The following is a 25,930-nucleotide window of genomic DNA, read 5'->3' as shown; positions in this document are numbered from 1 at the left end:
TACCTATATTACAGATCACGCCTGTAATCCCAGCACTTTGGGAGGCTGAGGTGGGTGAATCATTTGAGGTCAGGCGTTCGAGACCAGCCTGGCCAACATGGTGAAACCCCGTCTCTACTTAAAAACAAAAAAAAAATAGCTTGGGCGTGGTGGTACATACTTGTAATCCCAGATACTTGGGAGGCTGAGGCAGGAGGATCACCTGAACCCAGGAGGTGGAGGTTGCAGTGAGCTGAGATCGTGCCACTGCACCCCAGACTGGGTGACAGAGGAAGACTGTGTCTCAAAAAAATAAATAAGTAAAATATAAAAAGAAATATACATCATGACAAAATGGACTTTATGCCAGGGATGCAAGGTTCTTAGAATATTCAAATATCAATAATATGAGTCATCCCATTAACAGGTTAAAGAAGAAACATGACAAGATCATTTAATTATTGCAGGAAAAAGCACTTGACAACATTCAACACCTATTCTAACTAAAAATACTCAGAAGAATAGAAATAGAGGTAGACTTTTTCAATGTGATAAAAAGCACCTATTAAAAAAAACCCTACAGCTCACATTAAACGTAATGGTAAAAGATTAAGTGCTTTCCCCCTAAATCAGAAACAAGGGAAGAATGACTGCTCTCGCCAGCCTCATTTAAAATGGAACTAAAGGTTTTAGCCAGTGCAACAAGGAAAGAAAAGAAAAGGCACACATATCAGAAAGGAAGAAATAAAACTGCTTTTGTCCTACTTCATATATAGAAAATCCCAAGGAACCTATAAAAAGCAACCTCCTAGAACTTACAAATGAGTTCAATAAAGTCTCAAGGTACATGCTAAACATACAAAATCAATTGTATGTCTATATATTAGCAGTGAGCACATAAAAATTAAAAATAAGATACCACTTAAAATTACTCCAAAAATATTAAATACTCAGGTATAAATCTATAAAACCTATGTAGATTTGTATGCTGAAAACTACACAATGCTGGGTGAAAGCAATCAAATATCTAAATAAATGGAGAAATATTCCATGATCATGGATTAGAAAATACAATTTAGTAAACATTAATTATCTTAAAATTATTCTAGGATTATTCAACCTAAATAAGGTTTAACACAATTTATATCAAAATCCTAGCAATGATTTTTGTAGACATAGGCAAAACTATTATAAAACTTATCTGGAAAGGCAAAATAGAATCACAAAAATAATTCTTAAAAAATGAAGGAATCACTATCAATTTCAGTATTTATTATATAGTAATCATTTCTGCATGTTTGATAGAGGGGTAGACACATAGATAAATGGAACAGAATAGAGAACTCAGAGCCACAAACAAGCATGGCAAACTGATTTTTGACGATGGAATAAAAGCGATTCAACGAAGGAAGGGTAGTGTTTTCAACAGATGGTATTGGAGCAATTGGACATCCATGGGTAAAAAATGAACTTCAACTTAAACCTGACATATTATACAAATAGATTTAAATGTAAAACTATAAAATGTACAGGAATAAAATGGGAGAATGTCTTCAAGCCTAGGGGCTTGATGAAAAGTTGTTAGACATGACATAAAAAGCATAATCTATCGAAGAAAAACATAGATAAATTAGACCTCATCAAAATTTAAAACTTTTGCTCTGTGAAAGATCAGTAAAGATAAGACGTGTCTGGGGAAAAAATGCAAACCACGTAGCTCACAAATAATTCATAACTAGAATATATAAAGAGCTTTCAGAACTCAAAATCAAAAACATACACTGATAAAGGACTTGTAAGGATGTGGAGAAAGCAGATCACATATACTTTGCTAGTGGAATGAAAAATGGCCCAGCCACTCTCAAAAAGCTTGGCCACTAAAAACACAAACAAACTGAAAATACACTTAGATGTCACAGCAGTTGTACTTCTGGGCATTTATCCCAGAGAAATGAAAACCATGTTTGCAAAAGATCTGGACATGATTGTTCATAGCAACCTTACTTATAATAGCCCAAACTGGAAGCAATGAAAATGTGCCTCATTAGGTAAATGGCTAAGCAAAAACTCTATGGCACATACATACCATGGAATGCTACTTAGCAATCAAGAGGAATGAACTATTGACATGTGCCACTTAGACATATCTCAGGGCATTTTGCTGAGTTTTTAAGGAGATGGAAAATAGAGTAGTGGTTGTTAAGGGTTGGTTAGCCATGGTGGGTGGCAGGGATGGCGGTGTGACTGTAAAGGGCTTAACATAAGGGAGAATTTTGTAGTAACGGAATAGTTCTATATGTAAAACTATATGCTCACATAGTTTCAAGTCCAAATTCCTGGTTTTGATATTATGCTACTGTTATGTTGGATGTAACCAGTTAGCTGGGTGAAAGATACAGAGATCTATCTCTCTGTACTATCTTTGTAACTTCCCATAATTGTTTCAAAATAAAAAGTTAAATCCAAGAGAAAACCATTCATCCTGTTGGGAATAGATTTTAAACATGCTGTTTTATTAACAAGTCTATTATTTAAAGAGTCAACTTTCCTGAGGATAATCTGCCTACCCTTCAAAATACCTCAGATTCTAATAGACAAAATGTATGTTTCTTTCAGTGTCTTGGGCCTATCTAGGCAATGATAGTTCAGATACAGTTGGAGGATGAAAACAGGAAAATGGAACCTGATGCCCTGTAGTATCTTAACCTCCCATTACATGAGCACAGATATATTCTGAATGACTGGATCAATTTACCTGTGGAATACATCTGATTTATAAGGCATCTCTAGCAATTGATATGCACCAAATCACAGATATCCCAAAGAGCAGAAGAAAACAAAAGGAAACAAAGAGAAACTTTTTTGTTTCCTGGCCCTTCCTATTTTTCAATGTGAACCACACCAGTTAGAATGGCAATCATTAAAAAGTCAGGAAACAACAGGTGCTGGAGAGGATGTGGAGAAATAGGAACACTTTTACACTGTTGGTGGGACTGTAAACTAGTTCAACCATTGTGGAAGTTGGTGTGGCGATTCCTCAGGGATCTAGAACTACAAATACCATTTGACCCAACCATCCCATTACTGGGTATGTACCCAAAGGACTATAAATCATGCTGCTATAAAGACACATACACACGTATGTTTATTGCGGCACTATTCACAATAGCAAAGACTTGGAACTGACCCAAATGTCCAACAATGATAGACTGGATTAAGAAAATGTGGCACATATACACCATAGAATACTATGCAGCCATAAAAAATGATGAGTTCATGTCCTTTGTAGGGACATGGATGAAATTGGAAATCATCATTCTCAGTAAACTATCACAAGAACAAAAAAACAAACACCGCATATTCTCACTCATAGGTGGGAATTGAACAATGAGAACACATGGACACAGGAAGGGGAACATCACACTCTGGGGACTGTTGTGGGGTGGGGGGAGGGGGGAGGGATAGCTTTAGGAGATATACCTAATGCTAAATGACGAGTTAATGGGTGCAGCACACCAGCATGGCACATGTACACATATGTAACTAACCTACACATTGTGCACATGTACCCTAAAACTTAAAGTATAATAATAAAATAAAAAAAAGAGTTGATATTGCTTCCACTTGTTCATTGCAAGACTAAAACAGCTCTAATATTTGCAATTATATCATTAGGCACTTTTAACAACAAAGGCTTTACTTTGATTCAGTAAATCAGTATCCCCTAGGGTTCTCCCAAAGGGATGCCATAAAATGAGCTTGGTTTTATAATTTGTCCTTTTAATATCTATATTTTATTCAAAATACAGTCATTAGAACTGATTTGATAATGCTCATGATAGCACAATTCTTACTATATTTCTGACAAACAGACCTTTTCGGATGGGAACTTAAAGGGAGTTCTCCTTTGTCAGAGAAAGATTGTAAGATAGTAGAATGAAGACATTTATTGAAAAATCCATACGGCTTCAAGCCTCCTTAGGAGATCAAATGGAAGATACTCCTTTTCTTCCCTCTCAGCCTTTGATTTTGTCATTGCATCTCTGGACCATTGCATGGAGTAGTGGTCCAGTATTAAGAGACATGAGTCTGTAACCCAGGGAAACTTTGGACCAACCAACAAAATCCTGTGTTTGGAAGTCAGATCAGAAAATAGTTATCACATGCATAGCCAAAACCAGACGTATTCCACCAGGGGCTGCTTGCCCCTCCTTTTAGCCATAAAAAAACAACCTTCTCCTATCTAATAGCATCCTGTTGCTTCCTATTTTCTGCTGAGAGGATGTCTTGGCAATTGGGATAATGTTCCATTAAACTCCAAGACACGTACTTCCCCATTTTAGCAGTCTTGCTGACTGTACTTTACATAATGTCTCACTGCTGAAATCAATTAGTGCCTTATCAAATTTTTAGTTAAGTAATTCTCATTTAAATCTGTTTACTTCCTAAGAACTCATATTCCCAGTTCTGGACAGTCTTGTATAATTACAAATTTTATTATAGCATTAGAGTCTAAATCTCCTTTTGACTTCCACTATCACTAGCCTGATAAGGCTTTATTTTTACAATGCCTTCTCTGGGGTTTTTTGCTCAATCTGTAAGGCCTTGAAAATGAATTGTGGTTGCTGATGTTACTATTTACTAACATTTACTCTCAAATTGCAAATCTCTGAGAGAGACAGAATAGAAACATGACAAGTGGTATGAATTCCAGCTCTAACACTTACTATCGGTGTCTTCAGCATGGCTTTTGAATTTTTGTAAGACTCAGATTTTCATCTGGGAAATACTGGTGAAATATTGTGTTGTGCCTTGTTTATAGTGGGTGCTCAGTAACATTGGTTTTCTCTCTGTCATGATTTCTGCATAGTGAAGTCAAAGATGTCTCAGGCTTACACTGAAACCTGGAATGCGGGAGAACAGAGGAAAAGGTAATAGATAAATTCTGATGAATATGCAAATCTCTTTCCACACATTCTGATACATGGATTCTCTGGGTTGGCAAGACTTATATGTGAGAGATCAAGTGGAAAGGGTGAGTTATAATCTCAGAGAGTTTTGACAGTCAAATAGAATGGCATTTCTGGCTCCCTGGGTTGTTCTTCCTCCTCAAGAGAAATACTGCAGTCCAAGCTAGGATGACCAGGTAAGCCAAGGGAGTATCTCAAGGGAGTTCAGTTGGAGAATAAATACACTGGTGAAACTGTTTCAAAGAGACACAGTTTAAACAAGGAAATTAAACCCGTTTTGTTTGTACCAGAGAGACTGTAATTGACAGAGATGCCTGACATGAGTACGTTAATGCCACTGAAGAATTGATTACTTACATTTCCCAAGAGAAGAGAGCATACCATGCCACGCAAGGCCACAGTGGGAGCATCAAGCTTTGGTCAGGAGACAGAGCAGGAATGAGAAAAAAAACAAGACCAGAGCCTTTATTGGCATTTCTTCAACAGCAAGGCAAGCCAGGGTAAATAGTTTAGTATTGGCTAGTTTGAATAACAAACAGGCTTAGAGAAAAAAACAAAAAACAAAAAAAGTCTATGTTAGACAAGCTTTGTTCAGACGTGAGTTACAGTGCTATTGGCCATGAGTACAATGCTAATGAATCAACAATAATGTATGAAATAAGGTGCCTTTAAACAGAAACACACATAAAACAAGGTTATGTATCGATTGGTTGAAAATATTCTGACCAGAGGCTGGTAGGAAACTTACCCAGTATTTCCCCTAGGAGCCTTGATTCAGTATTCATTAATTTAGTGTTTGTGGCAACATTATAAAACATAACAAGAATTCATTGTACAATTCTGGTGAGGATGCAGAGTAACTGGATCTCTCTCACACATTGCAGGTGGGAATGTAGAATGGTATAACAACTCTGAAAAAGTTTGGCAACTCATTTTGTCAAGTTAAAGATACATTTACCATACAAGCCAATGATTGCCCTTTGGGGTATTTACCCCCAGAGACATGAAAACTTACTTACATGCGCTCTTTAAATGGTAGGTTTCTGTCTTGTTGCTAAATTTGGGAAGTTTGAGGCCATTTTTTTTTCCAGGTTATATTCTATTTCTTCTTGTGGGACTCAAATGACATGAATGTTAGATCTTTTGTTATTGTCTCACAAGTCCCAGAGGCTCGGTTCATTTTATTTCCATTTATTTTTTTTTTTCCTCAGTTGTTCAGACTGGTTGTTTTCTATTGGTCTATCTTTAAATTCATGGATTCCTTCCTATTTCATCTTGTTTCTGCTATTAAACCCATCCAGTGAGGTTTTTAATTTTGTTTTTATTTATTGTATTTTTCATTTCAAAAATTTCATTTTGTTCTTTGTATTTTTATTTTATTGCTCAGTCTATGTTTACATTTGTTTCAAGAGCATTTGTAATTGCTTCCTGGAGCATTTTTATGATAGCTGCTTTAAAATTTTTATTTAAACTCCCCCACATCTGTGTCATCTCAGTTCTGGCATCTGTCAGTCACATTTTTATATGATTTTGGATTGTCCTATTACTTAATATAATGGGTAATTTTGGGCTGTATTCTAGATATTGTGAATATTATGTTGTCAGACTGATTCCTGTATAAAGCTATTTTGGCAGCTAGTCAACCACGTAAGTTCAAAATGCATGTCCAGCTCATTTTTGTGGCTCATGATTCAAATGTCAATCTAGTTAAGTCTGCAGTTCTGCTGTTCTGGTTAGTCACACTTGTGTACCAACCTAGAGGACAGGAGTATACACTATCGTCTCTTTAGCAATGGCTAGAGTGGGGAAGGCAGGGGCACTCATTACTGCAGGGGCACTCATTACTGCAGGGGACAGAAGACAGGGTTTTATGCAGTGACACAGCTGGGGACAGGGAGTCATCTTCTTCCTGCAGAGGAGATGGATTTACAATTCTGCCCACCAGCTCCAGAGAGCAAGGGTGCTTCCTCATATCTGTGGTGTCATGGGAGGTGAGTAACAGGAAGGTGGAAGTCAGAGTTGACCTACAGGCTCTACATAGGAAGGATACAGCCTCACATGCAGAGCAAAGAGATGGAAGAAAAAAAGGGTTCCACCCACAAACGCTACTGCTGCAACACCTGTTGTGGCAGAGGGTAGGTGTAGTTTTTTTCATGGTGTTTACCTCAAGAACAGATAGATGTTCATTAAAGGCTTCTGGACTATTATGTTGCACTTTTCTCAGTTCTTTGGGCAAGAGAAAACAAGGTTTTCTTGGGGGTACTTTTTTGTCTGCATCTACTGATACTGCTGAGTTTCAGGATTTTCTAGTGCCCAATCTGAGATATACAGGAGATAAGGAAAAAAGAGAAAAGAAAACAAAACCCAGGGCCTCATTCAGTTCCAACAACCCAAGGCAGTCTGCTTTTCCTCCACCTTTTAGAGTCCTCTGCTGGGTAACTTATGTATTTCGTCCAGGGACCTTGGTTGTGATTAGCAGAAGGAGTAAAATAGAATTCACTTTGCCTAGAACTGGAAGTACAACCAATTCCTTTGGGATGGCTACTAAGGATTTCTGATTCTTTGGTCTTATGAACAATACTGTGATTCATATTCTTGCACATACCACTTGGCCTCTTAACTCCTTGAGATAAATTCCTGCAGGTAGAAATCTTGAAGTCAAGAGGTAATACACTGTTATAGCTCTTGATACATAGTACGTGTGATGTAACACTGTACCCCTGTAATTCTTGCTAGATATTATCTTTCTGTTTAATACTGGCCAAGATGATACATGAAAGACTGTTCAGTCTGGGTTACTCATCAACAACTGCAAACTTCTAGCCTTTTTCTGTTTCTTTTTTGTATTATTAATACCATTTGTTCACTCTTCTTTCTCCAACTTTTAAGTTCTGGAATACATGGGCAGGATGTGCAGGTTTCTTACATACAGAAACATGTGCCATGGTGGTTTGCTGTACAGATCAACCCATCACCTAGGTATTAAGCCCAGCATCCATTAACTATTCTTCCTAATGGACTCTTTCCCACTGCCCCACCCCCAACAGGCCCCAGTGTGTGTTGTTCCACCTTCCATGTGTCCATGTATTCTCATTGTTCAGCTACCACTTACACATGAGAACATGCAGTGTTTGATTTTCTGTTCCTGTGTTTGTTTTCTGAGGATAAGACCTTCTAGCTCCATCCATGTCCCTGCAGAGGACATGATCTCATTCCTTTTTATGGCTGCATAGTATTCCATGGTGTATATGTACCACACTTTCTTTATTCAGTCTATCATTGATAAGCATTTGGGTTGATTCCATGTCTTTGCTATTGTGAATAGTGCTTCAATGAACATATGCATGTGTGTATCTTTATAATAGAATGATTTATATTCCTCTGGTTATGTAACCAGTAATAGGATTGCTGGGTCAAATGGTATTTCTGCTTCTAAGTCTTTGAGGAATTGCCACACTGTCTTTCACAATGATTGAACTAATTTACACTCCCACCAACAGTGTAAAAGTGTTCCTTTTTCTCTACAACCTCACCAGCATCTGTTGTTTCTTGACTTTTTAATAATTGCCATGCTGAATGGTGTGAGATGGTATCTCAATGTGGTTTTGATTTCCATTTCTCTAATGATCAATGATGTTGAGCTTTTTTTTCATATGTTTGTTGCCTGCATGAAGTCTTCTTTTGAGAAGTGTCTGTTCATGTCCTTTGCCCACTGTTTAATGAGGTTGTTTTTTTCTTTTAAGTTTCTTGTAGACTTGGGATATTAGACATTTTTCAAATGAATAGGTTGCAAAATTTTTTCCCATTCTGTAGGTCATCTGTTAACTCTGATAGTTTCTTTTGCTGTGCAAAACTCTTTAGTTTAATTAGATCCCATTTGTCAATTTTTTCTTCTGTTGCAGTTGCCTTTCATGTTTTCATCATGAAATCTTTGCCTGTGCCTATATCCTGAATGTTATTGCCTAGATTTTCTTCTAGGGTTTTTATAGTTTTGGGTTTTACATTTAAGTCTTTAATCCATCTTGAGTTAACTTTTGCATCAGGTGTAAGGAAGGGGTCCACTTTCAATTTTCTGCATATGGCTAGTCAGTTCTCCCAGCACCATTTATTAAATAGAGAATTCTTTCCCCATTGCATGTTTTTGTCAGGTTTGTCAAAGATGAGATGGTTATAGGTGTTCAGTCTTATTGCTGAGTTCTCTATTCTGTTCCACTGGTCCATGTGTCTATTTTTGTACCAGCACCATGCTGTTTTGGTTACTGTAGCCTTGTAGTATAGTTTGAAATTGGGTAGCAAGATGCCTCCAGCTTTTTTTTTTTCCTTAGGATTTTAAAATAGTTTCTTCTAATTCTGTGAAAAATGTCAATGGTAGTTTAATGGGAATAGCATTGAATCTATGAATTACTTTGGGCAATATGACCATTTTCACAATATTGATTCTTCCTATCCATGAGCATGGAATGTTTTTCCTTTTGTTTGTGTTCTCTCTGATTTCTTTGAGAGTGGTTTGTAGTTCTCCTTGAAGAGGTCCTTCACTTCCCTTGTTAGTTGTATTCCTAGGTATTTTATTCTTTTTGTGGCAATTGTGAATGGGAATTCATTCATGATTTGGCACTCTGCTTGCCTGTTGTTAGTGTATAGGAAGGCTAGCAATTTTTTGCACATTGATTTTGTATACCAAGAATTTGCTGAAGTTGCTTATCAGCTTAAGAATCTTTTGGGTTGAGATGATGGGGTTTTGTAGATAGAGGATCATGTCATCTGCAAACAGAGACATTTTGACTTCCTCTCTTCCTATTTGAATACCCATTATTTCTTTCTCTTTCCTGATTGCCCTGGCCAGAACTTCCAATACTATGTTGAATAGGAGTGGTGAGAGAGGGCATCCTTGTCTTGTGCTGGTTCTCAAGGGAAATGCTTCCAGGATTGTCCATTCAGTATGATGTCGGCCATGGGTTTGTCATATATGGGTTTATTATTTTGAGGTATGTTCCCTCAATACCTAGTTTATTGAGAGTTTTTAACATAAAGGGATGTTGAATTTTGTCAAAGGCCTTTTCTGCATCTATTGAGATAATTGTCATTTTTGCCCTTAGTTCTGTTTATATGATGAATCACATTTATTGATTTGCATATGTTGAACCAACCTTGCATCCCAGGGATGAAGCCAACTTGATTGTAGTGGATAAGCTTTTTGGTGGGCTGCTAGATTTGGTTTGCAAAATTTTATTGAAGATTTTTGCTTTGATGTTCATCAGGGATACTGGCCTCAAGTGTGCTTTTGTTGTATCTCTGCCAGGTTTTGGTCTCAGGATAATGCTGGCCTCATAAAATGAGTTAGGGAGAAGTCCCTCCTTTTCAATTTTTTGGAATAGTTTCAGGAGGAATGGTACTAGCTCTTCTTTGTACCTCTGGCAGAATTCAGCTGTAAATCTGTCTGGTCCTGGGCTGTTTTTTGGTTGGTAGGCTATTTATTACTGCCTCAATTTCAGAACTTTTTATTGGTCTATTTAGGGATTCTATTCCTTTCTGGTTCAGTCTTGAGAGGGTGTAGGTGTCCAGGAATTTATCCGTTTCTTCTAGATTTTTTAGTTTATGTGCATAGACATGTTTATAGTATTCTCTGATGGTTGTTTGTATTTCTGTGGGGTCAATAGTGATATCCTCCTTATCATTTCTGATTGAGTCACTTTGATTCTTCCCTCTTTTTTTATTAATCTAGCTAGAAGTCTATTTTATTTTTTCAAAAAACCAGCTCCTGTGTTCATTGGTTTTTCTTTTTTGAAGGGTTTTTCATGTCCCTGTCTCCTTCAGTTGCACTCTGATCTTGGTTATTTCTTGTCTTCTGCTAGCTTTGGAGTTTCTTTGCTCTTGGTTCTCCCGTTCTTTTAGTTGTGATTTTAGGATGTTAATTTGAGATCTTTCTAGCTTTTTGACGTGTGCATTTAGTGCTATAAATTTCACTCTTAACACTGCTTTAGCTGCATCCCAAAAAGACTGGTACATTGTCTCTTTGTACTCATTGGATTCAAATCACTCCTGGATTTCTGCCTTAATTTTATTATTTACCCAGGAGTTATTCAGGAGCATGTTGTTCAAGTTCCATGTAGTCGTGTGGTTTTGAGTGAGTTTCTTAATCTTGGGTTTTAAGTTGATTGTGCTGTGTGGTCTGAGAGACTGTTTGTTATGATTTCAGTTCTTTCACATTTGCTGAGGAGTGTTTTACTTAAGATTAGGTGATCAATTTTAGAGTAAGTGCCGTGTGGTGATGAGAAGAATGTATATTCTGTTGTCTGGGGGTGGAGAGTTGTGTAGATATCTATCAGGTCTGCTTGATCCAGAGCTGAGTTCAGGTCCTGAATATCTGTTCATTTTCTTTTCTCGATCTGTCTAACATTTTCAGTGGGGTGTCAAAGTCTGCCACTATTATTGTGTGGGAGTCTAAGTCTCTTTAAAGGTCTCTAAGAACTTGTTTTATGAATCTGGTTGCTCCTGTATTGAGTGCATATGTATTTAGCATAGTTAGCTGCTCTTGTTGAATTAAACCCTGTACCATTATAATAATGCCCTTTCTTGTCTTTTTTGATTTTTGTTGGTTTAAAGTCTGTTTTATTAGAAACTAGAATTGTAACTCCTGCTTTTTTCTGTTTTCCATTTGTTTGGTGAATTTTCCTCCATCCCTTTATTTTGGGCCTATTGTGTGTCTGCACGTGCGATGAGTCTCTTGAAGACAGCATACCAATGGGGCTTGACGCTATCCAGCTTGCCATGCTGTGTCTTTTAATTGGGGCATTTAGTCCATTTATATTTAAGGTTCATAATGTTATGTGTGAGTTTGATCCTGTCATCATGATGCTAGCTGGTTATTTTGTGTGCTTGTTTATGTGGTTGCTTCATAGTGTCACTGGTCTGTGTACTTCAGTCTGCTCTTTTAGTGGCTGGTAATGGTTTTTTCTTTCCATATTTAGTGCTTCCTTCAGGAGCTCTTGCAAGGCAGGCCTGCTGGTAACATATTCCCTTAGGATTCGCTTGTCTGAAAAGGATCTTACTTCTCCTTCACTTATGAAGTTTAGTTTGGCTGGATATTAAATTCTGGGTTGGAAATCCTTTTCTTTAAGAATGTTGAATATTGACCCCCAATCTCATCTGACTTGTAGGGTTTCTGCTGGGAGGTCCACTGTTAGTCTGATGGGTTTCCCTTTGTAGTTGACCTGACCTTTCTCTCTGGCTGCCCTTAACATTTTTTCCTTCATTTTTGACCTTGGAGAATCTGAAGATTATGTGTCTTGGGATTGATCTTCTCATTGAGTATCTTACTGGAGTTCTCTGGATTTCCTGAATTTGAATGTTGGCCTGTCTTGCTAGGTTGGGGAAGTTCTCTTGGATGATGTACTGAAGTATGTTTTCCAACTTGGCCCCATTCTCCCCATCTCTTTCAGGTAGCCCAGTTAGTCATAGGTTCAGTCTTTTTACATAATCCCATATTTCTTTGAGGTTTTGTTAATTCCTTTTCATTCTTTTTTCTCTATTCTTCTCTGCCTGTCTTATTCCAGAAAGATAGTCTTCAAGCTCTGAGATTCTTTCTTCCACTTGGTCTATTCAGCTGTTAATAGTTGTGGTTGCATTGTGAAGTTCTCATATTGTGTTTTTCAGCTTCATCAGGTCATTTATGCTTCTCCCTAAATGGGTTATTCTGGTTATCGGCTTTTGTAATGTTTTATCATGATTCTTAGTTTCTTTGCATTGGGCTAGAACATGCTCCTTTAGCTCAGTGAAGTTCATTATTACCTACCTCGTTAAGCCTACTTGTCAATTCATCCATTTCAGCAGCCTCAGCCCAGTTCACTGCCCTTGCTGGAGAGGTGTTGTGGTCATTTGGAGAAGAGGCAGTCTGGCTTTTTGAGTTTTCAGCATTTTTGCATTCTTTCTCATCTTTGTGGGCTTATCTACCTTCGATCTTTGAGGTTGCTGAACTTCAAATGGGGTTTTGTGGGGTCTTTTTTGTTAATGTTGTTGTTTGTTTGTTTTAACAGTCAAGTCACTCTTCTCCAGGGCTGCTGCAGTTTGCTGGGGGTTCACTCCAGACCATAGTTGCCTTGGTCCCTCCCATACCTGGAGGTATTACCAGTGAAGGCTGCGAAACAGCAAAGATGGTAGACTGTTCCTTCCTCTGGGAGCACCATCCCGGGGAGGCACCGACCTGATGCCAGCCAGAACATTCCTGTAGGAGGTATATGGAGACCCCATTGGGATGTCTCACCCAGATAGGAGAAATGGAATCAGAGACTCACTTAAAGAAGCAGTCTGGCTCCTCCTTGGCAGAGCAGGTGCATTACACTGACCACTCGGCCTCCTCAGAGATAGGAGCATAGAAAGATTAAGTCTGCTAACCACAGACATAGTGGCTGCCCCTCTCCCCTGGGAGCAGCAGCACCAGGGAATGATGAGAGTTCTGTCCCTAGAACCCTGGCTGCAGTTGTTGAAATTCCCACCGGGACGCCCCTCCCAGTGAGGAGAGACGGATTGGTGTCCCACTTAAAGAAGCAGACTGGCCATGATCAGACACAGTAGCTGTGCTGTGTTGTGGGGAATTCCTCCTGGTCCCCAGTACTGGCAGGCTACAGCAGCCAACTGGAACAGCAGATATGGCAGCTGCCTCTCCCCCTGGGAACTCCATCCATCTCAGGCCATTTCCATCCTGCCACTGGTGGCCAGCTGGAATTCCAAGCCAGTGAGTCTTATGAGGTGCCATGGGTGGGGGCCCACAGAATGAGGCTGCTTGGCTCCCTGGATTCAGCCCCTTTCCTAGGCAAATGCACAGGATCTCCTACCTTGCTGGAATTCCTGGGGCTGGAGTATGCAAAACTCCCGGGTTTCCCTAAATACCCCAGTGAGTGGGTAGACAGCCACCCCCCCAAGACTCTGCATAGCTCTGTGCTTTGGACCCAAGGCCCTGGTGATGTGGGCTCATGAAAGGATCTCCTGATCCACTGGTTGCAAAGATCCATAGGAAAAGCATGGTTTGCCAGGAAGGGTCATGCAGCTACTAACCACCTCCTTTGGCTGGGGGTGGGGGTTCCCCTGGCTCTTTGCCACTTATGGGTGGACCATCACCCTACCCTGCTTTTCCTCACTCACCATGGGTTGAGCCATCCTCCTAGTCAGTCCCAGTGTGAGAACCTAGATACCTCAGGTGCAGAATTCATTCACCGTTTTGTGAGAGCCATAGATTCCAGCTGCGTCTAATCAGCCATCTCGGCCTCTCTCCTGTTCACTTTTCTATTGACATGTTCATCTTTTGCTTACTGGTGTGTAAAGCTTTCCATATATGAATATCAGTATTTTGTCTGCCATATAGGCTATTAATACTATTCCCAGTTTGAATTTAGTTTGATTTATGTGGTTGTGCCACGTACAAAGTTTTGTTTTTTATGTAGTCAAATCTATCAATTTTTACACATCAGCTATTGGGCAGATCTTCCTTCCAAGCCCTGTTCTGAACCCGAATAGTTCCCTACTCTCTTCTGTCCCCTTTTTGTGTTTGAGATGTCAGAAGGGAAGAGAAAAACCAACATAGCTCTTTTTAAAGAAGAGGAATGGAGTAACACATGAGAAAGGTCTTCAAGATTACTTTTTCCTAATCTTTTTTCTAAAATAAGAGCCCTCCAAAAACCCATGCAAATCCCTCACTACTTCGCTCACTCTGACCTAAGCCAAATGCATACATGGCCAAATCAGAGCCATCTGCACTGACTTTCCACAGGCAAAATCCATTTCCCGTGGGAACATCAGACACAGCATCTTTCACAGATTCCCTCATCGGTTCCTACTCCTTGTCTGTGCTCTAGTAGTGAATCAGGAAAGACAGTGATTGAAATAGCATATGGCAGCATCAAATACCAGTTTTTCTGACTTTGACAGTTTCAAGAGTTGTCGCTAGCTTTTTCTCAAGCTGAAACCTAGTGGTTTTACCTTAGTTTCTTTGCTGTGACACTCAGAGTCAGTTTCGGTCCTCTGTCAGATATATAGCACTCATAAATATTTAAATATTCCAAAGTATTGTCCTGATTCCTACTTCAACCCATGCCCGCACTGAGCTGACCTAAGCATTCCACTCTATTGACTTGTGAGAGAGAAACTATGGATTATTTTTTATGTTTTCTTTTCAGTTATTGCAATGCTAAAATAGCAAGCTCATGATTTTATTTTCTACGCTGTCTGTGAATGGCCTATAAAACACTGAGCACTGAACTTAATACATGTAACAAAGCAATGGTGAAGATGCAATTCAAAGAGAAGGCAGAGAAGTTCAGAGACCCAACTGAACTTCTGAGAATAGTATTTCAGACTTGGAAGTAGAAGACCAAAGTTTATTTGCTTGCGTCCATTTCTTGATCATTAACTACAGTTATTCAATTAATAATTCAGTGTCCTGAACTATTTTGATAGCTTCTCATTAAGAGAATCAAAGCTGATAATTAAGGAATGAGTCAGAGACCTCATCCACAGAGAGCAAGGGCCCAAATGAACAACATAAAACATGCATACTTTTACATTCCTAACATGTAAGTGGGCTATGAATATTGATAGTACCGAATAGGAGAGACGAAAGTATGAGCTTGCAGAGCCCTGCTTTCTTCGTAGCTAAAAATCAATACTACAAAGATGCCCAACATGCTTCAGTAACTGTTCATCAATTATTTACCGGGCTCTTTTGTTCTAAGTTTCTGTTTACAAGATTACTTTGTAACTTGAAATGATTGTTTCCCCTCATATGGCTGCTGAATGGGGCTTGAGTTTTTTACAAGATGAACCTGAAAGAATGTGTGTGTGTGTGTGTGTGTGTGTGTGTGTGTCATCTGTCATCTCATGTTTCAGATTAAATTGGGATAACCTGTGTTCTGCATCTTTCTTTCCAGTGGTGCTCTGATGTCCACCAGATAGGTATTACAGGCCAAGGCACTTACTTGTCCATGAAGAAAGCACAAGAGTTTTTCAACATTCTGCCAAATTGACAGCTAAGGGCAACAGGAAGCAATGCTTCTTGAGTGTTTGAGTTTGTCCCTTCTTTACTTGCTCAAATTTCTGACTTGGAAATAAGGAAAAAACATGAAAAGATCTAGTCTTACCTGTTCACAATTTTCTATCAGCTGCATGCACTTAAACCTTAAGCCCCAGTGTTCAGGCAAGGCTTTTTGGTTTTTCTTTTGGCATGAAATGACTAATTGGACTACAAGTTATTCATAAATGATACACAACTTTATTAAGTGCTGATTACAGTCCATTGGACATTTGTAAATTCAACCAACTGTGGATCAAAAATACTTGGGGGGAAAAAAGATGGTTGTATCTATACTGAACATGTCCAAACCTTTTTTTCTGTCATTATTCCCTAAATACAGTATGATGACAATTTATATAGGATATGCATTGTATTCGGTAGCATAAGTAACCTAGAGATGACTTAAAGTTTATGGGAGGATGTGCGTAGGTTATATGCAGATACTATGCCAGTTTGTTCAGGCTAGACTGCTTCACTAAATGGTAAAGTTAGTCAACAGACTAGCATTGGATTTATCCTTGGTCAGTGTGTCCCTAATAGTGCACAAAGAATTTTGCACAGAAGCATTTTCCAGTATATCTGTGAAATAGGCATTTTTGGTATGGTGTTTCCATTGCCACTTTCAGGAGTCAATGCTCAACCTTGTATACACACCAACAAGTTCTTGCAAAAATTCAAATGAAAGAAGCTGGCCAAGTAGTGATGGTGGTGGACGAGGGAGTATATATAGACCCTTAAAAGGGGCAGCTTCTCCTCTGCATCCAATAGTGTTGATGTGAGATAACATAGGCTGTTCAATATTGCCACATCTGCTTGTTTAAGCAACCTTGGAAATCCACATAACATATGCCAGATTGTATCTGCTCTTGTAATCAAGTGCAGGCTTAGCTGTTCAACCACTTATAAAACCAATAACAAGGACGAAGTGTAGTGAAAGGAAAGTGATTCTATTTCCAGAGCTAGCCATGGGGAAAACAGCCAGCTCACCCTTTCCAGAACCACTTCAAACTTTCGGCTGGGGAGAAGGGCTTAAAGAGAGAACTTGGAATGGGAGGCACGGGGGAATGGTGCTGAATACAAGGTCCACGTGTCTTCTTCTGGTGGCTATCTCGAACTATTGTCTACCAGGAGCATGGGCGGCTGTCATCTTAAAATGGCTGGGGTGTGGACTAACCACCTTGAGGTAATGTCTGGAATTTTGCAGCTAGGTCTCCATGCTTGGTCTGTCTCAACATTAGCCCCTGGAACTTCTAAGTAAGCACATAATTAGATAAAAGCATACAGTCAGATAAATGTGCATGGGGGAAAGAAGGAGTACATAGTGGGAAAGGGAAGGGAATGGAGTTTCAAAGTATGTATTGAGGCTATATTTTAAGACTAAGGAAAAGTTTCTACAGTTTGGTTTGGGGTTACATCTTGAGACTGGGAAGAAAGGAGGGGAAAAAAGTTTAAAAATGCATTTTCAAGCTAGACTGCTCAGTTACACTCTCAGGTAGCCTCTGGCATGAGGAGGGGCTGGTGATCTGCCAATGAGCACAGTGGTATATGTAACTTACAGGCAGCTTATAGTCCAAGACCAACTGCAGAGCACTTCAATATTTTTAATATTGTTCCTTGCCAGGTTTCCTTTAAATGAATTTTTTAAAATACAAATATTCTTTTAAACTCAAGCAGAAATTCAGTTATGATTATTTTACCCATTTTTAAAAAATGGGTAGCAACATGATATTCTTCATCAGTTTGTTGACACTGGGATAGTGGCAAAGAGCGCAGGTGCTGGATGCAAACAGAATCTGGCTACAGATTTAAGGCTAGCCCATCACCCCGACACCTAGAATACAGAATAGTATTTTAAAAGTACTCTCAAAGAAAAATAAATCTAGAATTTTCTGTATCTATCTTATCATGACCCTCATTGTATAATTTCGAGTAATAACTCCCTGTGTGAGTTTGGGTCGGTCTGATATCTTGTAGGTCTTAAATTCTCCTCTATGAAGTGGAAATACTCACAAAGAGCTCCCAAATTGAGTAGAAAAATAGGTTTGTAGAGGGATAGAGGATTTTGCCAATAACTCTGAACAGTCTTGTAGAGCCTCCTTAAATGTAATTTATGAACAGAGTTCCAGCTTTCCAATGTGGAAATGAAGGCAAAGGAGTATATGGTTTGGAGCAGTACATCTGGATATGAGGGAGAGAGAGAAAAATCTAGGTACTGTTCCTTTACGGAGACTTTGGCTGTGTCCACACAGATAAAAGCAGTAAACGTTTCTCAGGTGTTGAGACTACATGTGCCAGTCAGAGTCCTAACATGCTGTGACCAACAGCCTCAAAACTATCCTGGTATGTTTGTTTGTTTTAAATTCTGTAAAAATACCAAAAATTCTCTTACCTATTTCCCAACAGGAAAGGAATGGGAATGATAACATTAAAATACTTCTCAAAGCAAGCCCCATTTCAGGCCTTACTTTTGAAGTAAAAAGTACACTTTGAAACAACAATGGATGAAATGGCAGCTTTGAGGCCTGCCATTTTCCCAAATGGACCACTGATTCCCTAGAAGTGGTTTACTCACCAGAGATGTACCTTAAGGTGAAGTACTGTCATAGTTACTTGATCTTATTTGGGGTACGAGATCAGACACATGGGCTAAAAAATTAAGTCACTGTTTCGTGTACCATAAAATTTCCATAAAATATATGTATATATTTTATACATATACACATATATATAAAGAAGCATACCTCTCTCTCCATACTAAAGGGAGCAAAGTAAAGTATGCATAAAACATCATGAGTGTGCCTAATCTTAATGCTACATAGGTTTGGGAAAAGAAACTAAGCCACCCAAATGTATGTGCCAACTTTGCCATATAGTTCACATCCCCAAAGTTAAGTGTTATTTTTAAAAGGAGTTTTTCACGTTTAAAATGTGCAAGCCTAGGTAGGATGTTAACACAAAGTCTTAAGGCGTATAATAATCACAAAAACATGTATGTTTTTGGATGAATTTTTTTACTTATTCATACGATCATAACAAATTTAGTAAGCATCTAGTCAAATTCAAAAATTTAGCCAACAAATCTTTCCATTCCATATGCAAGAATAAAATCAAATAACTTTTAGGCTATAAACAACATTAAAGTATTGATTTATTTTCCCCCAATAAATGTGAAAGGACAGGGATAATTAACTTGGTGCAGAAACTATGATTTTGGCATTTCTTAATATATAAAATTCATCCCATATTTTTACAGTAGTATGTACTTTAATAACATTATACATTTAAAATCTGGGTCAGTCATTCTTCATCTGTTTCATACGTTTCCGCCTGACAGCATTTGAGAATATGTGGAGACATGTCTGCTGCAAAATCATTAAGCCAATCAGGACTCAGATTTTAAAGAAATAAGATGGCTAACACAGATGTAGGGAAACAGCTAAGTTAAGAAGAACTCATTTACAGTCTAAAAATTCAGCACTGAAAGACTCCTGTCTAGGAGTTAACATATTTTCATATAATTGGCATAAATTTGATCTAAGAAATAACCCTTGATCTAAATTGTTTGTTTTATATTTTAAATGATTTACCTACATGACTACACAAAAGCCATAAAAATTCCAGCAAGTTTTATAAATATGTTCTGATAGAGCTTTGGTTATAAAATATTGGAATTGATATGCTTCCTTAGCACTCAGTAAAATGGTACATTGAAGTTAAAATGCTCTCATTTTATCTCTGCTAACTGGACAATGGAAAGCAAAAAAAAGTAAAAATACAATGCACACACAATAATCCAACTATGTCCTTCTGTTCTTCAAGGGTTATAAAATAAACGTTCTTTACCAGTTAATATCAGTTGATCTCTAGCAGTAATTTTCTTTGCCGTTGATCTACATCTGCAAATATGTTTTGCCAAAATCTTTTTAGACCCCTTTAAAACCACTTTAATACAAGGGCAAAAGGAAAAGTTCAAAAGAGGAACAGAATGAGGACCCTTTGGAACATACATCCAAGTTCTTTTGTAAAAGCAGAAAGAAAGTGAAGAATGAACATGCCCTTAGTGGTGATCCATTTTGAAGACTCTGATTTGCTCTTCTCGGATTTTGGAGGTATGCTCCTTGGGAATCCAGATAGGATGTCAAATGTGTGGTGGCTTGTGGTTATAATTCAATGAAATAAAATCACGAAGCAGAGAGGGCTGGGCCAGTTAAGTGAATGCCACCTCTCACAGCTCACATATACAAATATGAAGTTGCTGAAATCCTAGACAATTTTCTGCAAAGGGGCCAGGATGGGAATCCAAGCAAAAGCACTCCGCAACCTGCTGCCCCTCCAGGATTGAAGCACACCTCTCTCTTCGCTACCGTGTTACCTAAAACAAATCAAAATAAGGGAACATTCAACACTCCATATCCACCAAAATAACCATTCCTGCCCCCGACACCAATAAGGTCCTGACTGTGAATACTTCATCAGTTTGTACATTTACCTATAACCGACCTCACCAAATCAACTGTTCAAATTCTGCTTTGCAGCCTAAAAGCAAGAAATATAAAGAATACATGAACAAAGACTTCCATAAGAGGGTATTATGCAGTCTGGCTTTGTATTTGTGAGGTTATAAAAATCCCGTCTGATCAGGTACACTCATCACCCATCAATTCATGCATGCTGAGCATGCTTTGTTAACGGCACTAAAATTTTTTCAAATAAATGGTTGATTAAAATCAGTGCATGTCAAGATAAAAATGTTGCCTTTTTCATGTTATTTTTTATGCAGTTAACTTTCACTTTTGAAAATAGGTTATTTTATAAAACTGCTGTATTATCCATTAAAAAGGTAGTGGTTGTATTTTTCAGACATCCAGCCTCATTGCTTATGATCTAAGAAAATAGAACAGCAGTTTCTATAGTTGATTGGTCATGTAAGAAATTTTACTTGTTAGTCAATATACCAGCTCAGGTGGAAAAAAAAGCATAAGACTTTAACATGCCTACACCACAAAAATATTTTTTCAAAGCAAATTATTTGATAGTATAGTCACCATACCCGGGCTTTAGACCCAATCAGCTATGTATGCAAATCTCAGCCTTGCTATTAACTGACATATAGCCTTTATGTATTCAACAATATTACGCCCCTTTTGTTTGTGCTCGGTAACTACAGCAAACTAAACAAAAACCCTGCCCCCATGGAGCTTACCTTCTAGTGCAGGGGCTGGAAAACTCTTACTGGAAAGGACTCAATATGGTAAATATTTTCAGCTCTGCAGGCCATACAGTCACTATAGCAACTACTTAACCCTGCCTTTATTTCATTCACAAAAGTAGCCATAGAACAAAAGTAGCCATAGACAATAAATAAATGAATGGGCATTGCTTTGTTCCAGACTTTATGTATAGATGGTGAAATCTGAATTTCATATAATCTTCATGCGTTCTGAAATATTCTGTTTTTTATTTTTTCTAACTACTTAAAAATGTAAAACGCAGTCTTAGCTCATGGCCCATACAAAAGCAGGCCAAGGGCTGGATTTGGCCTGTAAGCCACAGTTTGCTGATCCCTATTCCAGAGGAAGAGGTTGGACAAACAGGTAAAATTAATAATATGGGCAATGGAGAAAAGTAAGGTAGTATAATAGAGGAAAGAAAGGCCGAGGCAGGGAGGGTAGAGGGCCGCTCTTCTATACAGGATGTCAAGGAAGGTTGAAGGAAGAGAGGAAGAGGTAAATGCAATGACTTTGGCCTTTTTCTGAGGTTCAAGAAAGAGATGAGGAATGCATGGCAAGACTGAACTGTCAACTTAAAGAGTTGTGACAAATAGAACAAAGATGTAAGAAAAAGAGGAATCAAGGACAATTCCAAGATCTTTGGCTTGAGCAACTGAATGATGGAGTTGGCCATGTTCTGTGATGGGGTAGATTGTCTCTCTTTGCCTTAGTTTCTTCATCTGCAAAATAGAGATAATAGTACCTGCTCCCGTCAGTTGTAGCAAAGAGTAAATAAAATATGTGACTTGAATGACACAGCCCAGTGGTTGACACATGGTTTGTACTCAGGGAATGGTGGCTATTGTGATGTCAGCTCTTTCTGGATCTATCAATCTACATCCAGGATGTAATTGTCAAAAGCATCTTCTTTGAGGCAACTTATTCCCCATGCCCAGCTCATTTTGGACAACTTCACTGAAGGTGGATGATAAAATGCTCTCAGACTTTTTTCCTTTAAAATTATTATTGTACTGATTACATGTGGAAGATTCATTGCTACTTCTGAATTTTGATGGATACAAGGCTACTAAGATGCCAATATTAGCTCTACTCCCATTCATCAGGGTACCCTGAGCATTTCAAGGCTGACTATAGAGATCAGGGAAGACGAGGGTAAAGGAGTCATCTGAGCTGGACATTAAAAGACAAGTGGAATTTTAGAAGGGGAAGGGGAAAAAGGAGGCAGCAATGGTATGGGGAAATACATGGCCTGTACAATGATTGGCAGTCAGCAATGGTATGGGGAAATACATGGCCTGTACAATGATTGGCAGTGAAGGCCCATTTAAGATGCTTATAATCTATATTTTGCATCAGTTTCCAATGGGGATCCATTGATGATCTCTCAACAGGGAGGGAACCTGGGCAGGGAGTTTACCTTTGATGCAGAGAAAGCGAGGTATAAGCCAATTAAAGGTGAGAACAGGTAGAGAGCTCAGTTAGACTAATGGTTCCCTCATACTGCCTGTTGATCACAATCACCCTAAGAACAACTTTTTTAAAAGCATGGTTTTCTAAGCCCTATCCCAGACTTACTATACCAGAATATCCTAGAGGTAGAGTTCAAAACTGTTTTTAACACGTTCCCATGATAGCATTAAATTATTATTGTATTGACAATGACCCATGGTGATGGCCCAAGAGACAGACAAATTAGACAGCCATTTGAGGAAGATACTGAAGACAAAACTGTTGCTTCCATTCTGTAGAAATTTTCCAATATGAAATATTGGAAATATTTAGACAATAGAAACTTTGAAAAACAAAATGAAGTAAAAGAATCAAGTAGGAAGTTTGCAAAGAGCTACTGAAAAAAATATACTATTCTCTAAAGCAGCTTTTCAACCTTCATACTATTGACATTTGGGGTCAAATAATTGTTGTAGAGGCTGTCTGTGCTTTGTAGGATGTTTAGTAGCATCCCTGGCCTCTACCCACAAGATGCCAGTAGCATCCTCACAATGTGTAATGACCAGAAATATCCGAGACATTGCCAAATGTCTACTCGGGGGCAAAATTGCCTCTGGTTGAGAACTGCTACTCTAAACACATAGCTTTTAACCCTTAGTAGAGGATTCAAAAATAAGAACATTAAAAAGTCTAAAATGTCTCACGATTCAAAGTGATTTGCTTCTGCTCACAAACAAGATATGGCAAATGCTTGGCTTCGTTGCTAAGAAGATATCATACCCTTGTTAGAAGGCTTAAAATGGCAACCCCAGATAGTAAAAAACTCTTTAGCTCAGAGAATGCAGCAAAACCCAGATTTCAATTAAGAAAATAAAAATTAAGGCAGGTCCACAGAGAGAGTCATATTTTCCCAAAAGAAGCAGTAGCTGCATCCCCTCTAGAGACACTGAAAACTATGTTGGCAGAGTAAACTCAGTGCCAATATTTTATACCTGGAAAAGATGACTAGTTAGGGAATTATCCTCTCTCTTTTCATATATTCATCTAAAGCTATTAATATTCAAGTTAACTGCCAACTATTTTCATATTTGCATTTAAATGGAAAAAAAAATTCTGACATAGCTGGCTTACTGGAGACCATCTTACTTTAGCCTTTCTGTGTTTTGATGCTGCTGTGCATGAACTATTTAAAGAAAATGGAAAATATTTTGTTATGTAGTTTAGTTAATACGTCCTCTAGGGAGACAATTGCTCTGCTTTTCTAGGACATCTGTCTTACCTGTGGTGTAAGGTCAGTAACAATTTTAAGAAAAAGATACTACTGGAAGCTAGTCACAGATCCACAAATGAATTTACTCTATGTGCATAAGACCCATAAAAGACATAAAATGTTTTATGCAGTTCAAGTAACACTGACTTGGATTAATAAAGGGAACAAAGTTTTATGACTTCAAGATTATTCTTGAGTGACATATCACTAAAAAAGCAGCCCAAGTATCATGATGGCTTGGGGAACTGTATTATCTTTCTACAACTTTTCAAAGTGCTAAATGAAATGTCACTACCATTGAGGATTTAGCTAGAGCAAACTTACATTCCCAGCACAGAGCCAAAATACCCCTAAAGGTTTGCTTCCTGCAAATGCCTTCTCTAACTACACATAAATAGAGAGCTGTTCTACCAAGAGAACTACAGTTGGCTTTTGCTCATGATCTTGTTTTATATTTATATATAAAAATCAATACAAATATAATCTTCCAAAATATTATTCCTTAGCCTACAAGAAATATGATGAATAGAAAATTTTTATCACTGATGGATGTAATACCCTAATTCATGGGTTACTCCAAGATTTTCACTTAGGAAGGAATTAGGAAAAAATAGCTGAAATGGACCAAGGGAAAGATAGGGAAATTATGTTAAGGCAGGGTTTGCTTAGCAAGCACGCTGGGTCTATATAGCATGGAAGTTTATTGGGAATGGCTTAGAATGATACGAGTGTTGACCTCCTTGCACCACCAATAAATGACTCCATGGACTTCTGCTGCTCTGGATATAAAAGCAGATATCAGGTCGTTATCCCAGTCATCTCAATATCACTAACAAGGATAAATTAGTTGACAATCGCAATTCATGTTGAAAATGGTCCGGTTTTACCTAGAGAATCAACTGACAACTATTCCATTGATAATATGGGGTATAATTTCAGCTAAAGTTCCCATTTAAAATGTATTGTAGAATCATATTTTCTACTATTTTGTTTTAGACTTAATATCTTTATATTTTAATATATTTTACAAAATCTTAATGTAAAAGTTCATGTTCACACTTAGAAGGAGAACGGCCTGTTTTTGACCTCCATGGCTGAAGGTGAATTACTAAACACTTAAGAGTTCTCAAAGTATTCATAAAGGGGATGACATAAGAAAGGCAAGAAGCCATTCACTGTATGTACTTCCTAAGGGATCAAAGCTCAATAGCAATGAGAACCAAAGAGTCACTCCATTCCAGTATGTCCAACTCTAATGATCTTAGAATGACCTTGGTCATGTCATTTTTCTTTCAAGAAATAGTTACCAAGGCATTCAGCTGGCTCTGGGACTAGCAGGGAAAGCAAAAACAAAGCCAGGGCCCAACATCAAAGCTCTCCCATCAGACAGAAAGCTCTAGGTATTAAGCAAAATATGGATAGCAATCTATGTAAAATGTAACCATAATAAATGCTCAGAGATACAGGGAGCATGAATTCAATCAGGAAAGAAGTCCCTGAAAAAATGATGATTAACCAGAAAAGAAAGGAGGGAAACATATTCTATGAAGAGGGAATAGCCCATGCAAAAGGACCAGGGTAAGAGGGACTGACAAAAGGCCAGGATGTTTAGAGCAGCAAGAAGGAAGCGGAGGTGGTTTGGCCATGTTACTCATTAAGGACCAGGCAGAGGCTAGTGGACCAATCACCAGAGGGTGCCAGTGGAATATTTTGAGGTGGACTAGCTTAGAGGATGTGCATTTTACAAAATTATTGTAGTCACTGTGTAGGGACCAGACTGGAAGGCAGCAATCTAGCAGTCTAGATGCATCTCCATATGAAGGAGTAAGCACAGTGTTGAAGAATCATGGAAAAGTTGGGTAGTAAAAATCCTAAGGACAATGTAAACCAACTGAACATAGGAAGAAGGTAGGTTTCTGGCTGGAGAACTGGGTAGACAATGGTGTTCTTCAGCAACAGTGAGAATTGA

The 25,930-nt window shown here is 38.3% G+C and overlaps 1 protein-coding gene across 6 annotated transcripts in view; it reads right to left on the bottom strand.

Annotated features, from left to right (window-relative positions):
- Positions 1-19,008: 19,008 nt before the first annotated feature.
- Positions 19,009-25,930, bottom strand: part of TAFA4 (TAFA chemokine like family member 4) — a 218,967-nt gene continuing 212,045 nt past the window's right edge. For 2 of the 6 annotated variants that reach the window (XM_024244957.3, XM_054551899.2), the window contains exon 6: positions 19,010-20,383. In XM_024244957.3, coding sequence (XP_024100725.2) covers positions 20,372-20,383 — 12 coding nt within the window. In that variant the 3' untranslated portion in view covers positions 19,010-20,371. Of the gene's footprint in view, positions 20,384-25,930 lie in introns of all 6 variants that reach the window. The other 4 variants (XM_063722008.1, XM_063722009.1, XM_054551897.2 and 1 more) reach the window with 3 other exon arrangements.

The sequence above is a fragment of the Pongo abelii genome, chromosome 2 (genome assembly GCF_028885655.2).
Source record: "Pongo abelii isolate AG06213 chromosome 2, NHGRI_mPonAbe1-v2.0_pri, whole genome shotgun sequence".
Classification (NCBI taxonomy): domain Eukaryota; kingdom Metazoa; phylum Chordata; class Mammalia; order Primates; family Hominidae; genus Pongo; species Pongo abelii.
Note: the sequence above shows the minus strand (reverse complement) of the source record. Positions and strands in the feature narration are given on the sequence as shown.